A 2,500-nucleotide genomic window follows, 5' to 3' on the forward strand; every position below is an offset into this window, starting at 1 on the left:
CTCTGAATCAGAGAACATCCAGTCTTGAGGACAGTAGAGCTTTGACATCATCAGCAGAAGAGCTCAGTTCAACACTGGTTTCAAATTTTAAGGTTGATGATCCTTCAGATTCAGTGTGGGTACCTATTGACCGCCCTCCTATGAGGTCAGTCAGCCAAAGTCCAGAATTCATTCAGGTGAGAAGAAAACCAGAAGAGCCTGTAGTAAAAAGAACACCCACACCAAAGTCAAGTGGAAAGATGGTGACCTCATACACTAAACAGGCAGATAATAAGGAATCAGTCGTCTTTATCAGTGAGGATGACCTCTGTAAAAAAGAAAGTATGTCTTCATCCTCTAAGTCCTCCTCCTTGCCTGACAATGAGCCTAGTTCATTAGGTGACAGCATGTCCTCCTCAAAGAACTCTGGAAAGTCAGTTGATGATGGAAAATCATCCAGCAGCTCTTCACTTTCCAGCAGCAAGAAAGGCAGTGTTCATGTTAAGTCTGAGAAGAAAATTCCTGATTTAATTCAGGATGAAAAGGAAAAGGAAAAGGAGGAGGAAGAGTTTAGACCATCAGAGACAGTAACAGCCACCTCTGTATGGAGTAGGGGATCTCCATTTGATTCGACAGTGGCAACAAAAGCTTCCAGTCCTCCTCAGGAAGAGGAACAGGCCTTAGAGGAATTCAGAAGTTCAAAAGTTATGAAAACTTCAGCAACAGAATCAACAACAACAACAACAACAGAGATGTCATGGAAACCAAAAAATAAAACAAAGAAGCCACCCTCTACCACCACCTCAGAAGATGACCTGTGGTCAACAACAGAAAGTAAGAAAGATAAGAAAAAAAAGAAGAAGAAGACCAAGACCACCTCTGAAGAGGAAAGTGAAGCTCCTTTGGATGTCCAACCTACATCAGTAGTGACCAGCTCCTTGAAGGATACTCAAAGAATCCAAGATTCTGAGGAATGGAAGGACACACAAGTGGAACCAAAAGAGGATAATACAAATACTTTCAACACCAAAACTAATCCAGATGCCCTGCCTATGGACATTGATATTGAGGCAGACTATTTTCATGCAGCAGAGGAGTATCATGAACCCGGTGAGAAAATGGATGAATTTGTAGACTTCAAGAAGGAGTGTTTCCAGGAACCTCAAGCTGAAAAGTATGAAGAAGCCCAGGACTCAGTTGTGCAAAACTTGGAAGATTTTGAGTTTACAAATGAAGAGGAGGCTGTTCCAAAAGAGCAGTCACAGGAATCCATGTTAAAATCTATGCATGATGACAATGATCTTGCAAAAGCTCTAGAAGAAGCATATTCTTCAGATGACAACACTCCTGTGCCAACTAAAACAAGGACTCGCACTCATTCACGATCACGGCCAAGTCGAGCCTCGGAGATGTTTCCTTTCAAAGAAGATACTTCCGATGATGATGAAGAAGTTCGACTGAGGAGACGTGTTGTTGTTTCAGCTACAATCACATGCTCAACCAGCCGTTCATCTGGAGCAGATGAGACCAGTACAGATGAACGGGGGGAGACAAGTGATGACAGAGGAGAATCCAGTACAGATGACAGAAGGACTGCCACAAGTGAAAGTGATGTAGCAGCCAGCCCAAACCCAAGAGCAACATCCACCTCTAAGAAAAAGAAGAAAAAGAGGCGATAAAAGGTTTCTTGCCTTAGTAAAAGTGAGAACTTAGATTTCATCTTATGAACAATTTAGAGAACTTCTCTTGCACAAGAAGTGATGCTTGTTGTTGATTTTTCCTTACTTTAATATATATGCCAATCTTTAAGAAGCTTTATAGTGAAAAGGACCAAATATTGAATGTATGAATAATAGCAAAGTGCTTTTGACATGAACGACTTTAATAATCTGGCAGCAGTTGTTGATGCATTTTCTTATTCTATTTTTCCAAGTAATTTTATTGTTTGTGTGAGCATCACAGATGTTACATAACTATCACATTTTTGGCTTCTTTATTTTAATGCACATGTTTTGGTGAAAAAGTGTGTAAATTGATTACATAGAGAAAGAAGGAAAAATGAGATGAGTGGTTAAGAATTCATTCATTAGAATTTAGTTGGGCTACGTCAGGAGTTTGCATATGCTGCGGAAATTTAACAGAATACAATCAGTTAACAGAGTGATATATCTTGAAAGCTTCCTTTTGGAAGCATTTTGCTTGTCAGCTGTTTATTGTATAGCAATAATAAGAATTACAATTCTTACATTTCAAGAGATTGAGGAAAAAAAATTATCAGATTTTTGGGTTATGTAGATTATAAGCTTACTGGAAAAGGTGGCTAAGATCATCACTTGAATTATGATAATTTTATAAGCAAACTTGATATAACTAATTTGTGTTAATTCTGTAGAAACCAGTCTACGAACCTTGAAATCAGTTTGTAGAATCTGCTCAGCTGTCTGCAGATAGCTCTGTTATATTCATCATTATATATTTATTTTCTTGCTTATTTTATTTAGATCAGTACTGAGAATATGCT

General features: G+C 38.6%; 1 protein-coding gene across 4 annotated transcripts in view; it reads left to right on the forward strand.

The window, feature by feature from the left end:
* Positions 1-2,500, forward strand: part of LOC125043363 (BCAS3 microtubule associated cell migration factor-like) — a 35,032-nt gene that overhangs the window by 31,383 nt on the left and 1,149 nt on the right. For all 4 annotated transcript variants that reach the window (XM_047639451.1, XM_047639450.1, XM_047639453.1 and 1 more), the window contains one exon: positions 1-2,500. This exon is cut by the window's left edge and continues 246 nt beyond it; it is cut by the window's right edge and continues 1,149 nt beyond it. In XM_047639451.1, the coding sequence (XP_047495407.1) occupies positions 1-1,658 (1,658 nt within the window). In that variant the 3' untranslated portion in view covers positions 1,659-2,500.

The sequence above is a fragment of the Penaeus chinensis genome, chromosome 33 (genome assembly GCF_019202785.1).
Source record: "Penaeus chinensis breed Huanghai No. 1 chromosome 33, ASM1920278v2, whole genome shotgun sequence".
NCBI classification, from domain to species: domain Eukaryota; kingdom Metazoa; phylum Arthropoda; class Malacostraca; order Decapoda; family Penaeidae; genus Penaeus; species Penaeus chinensis.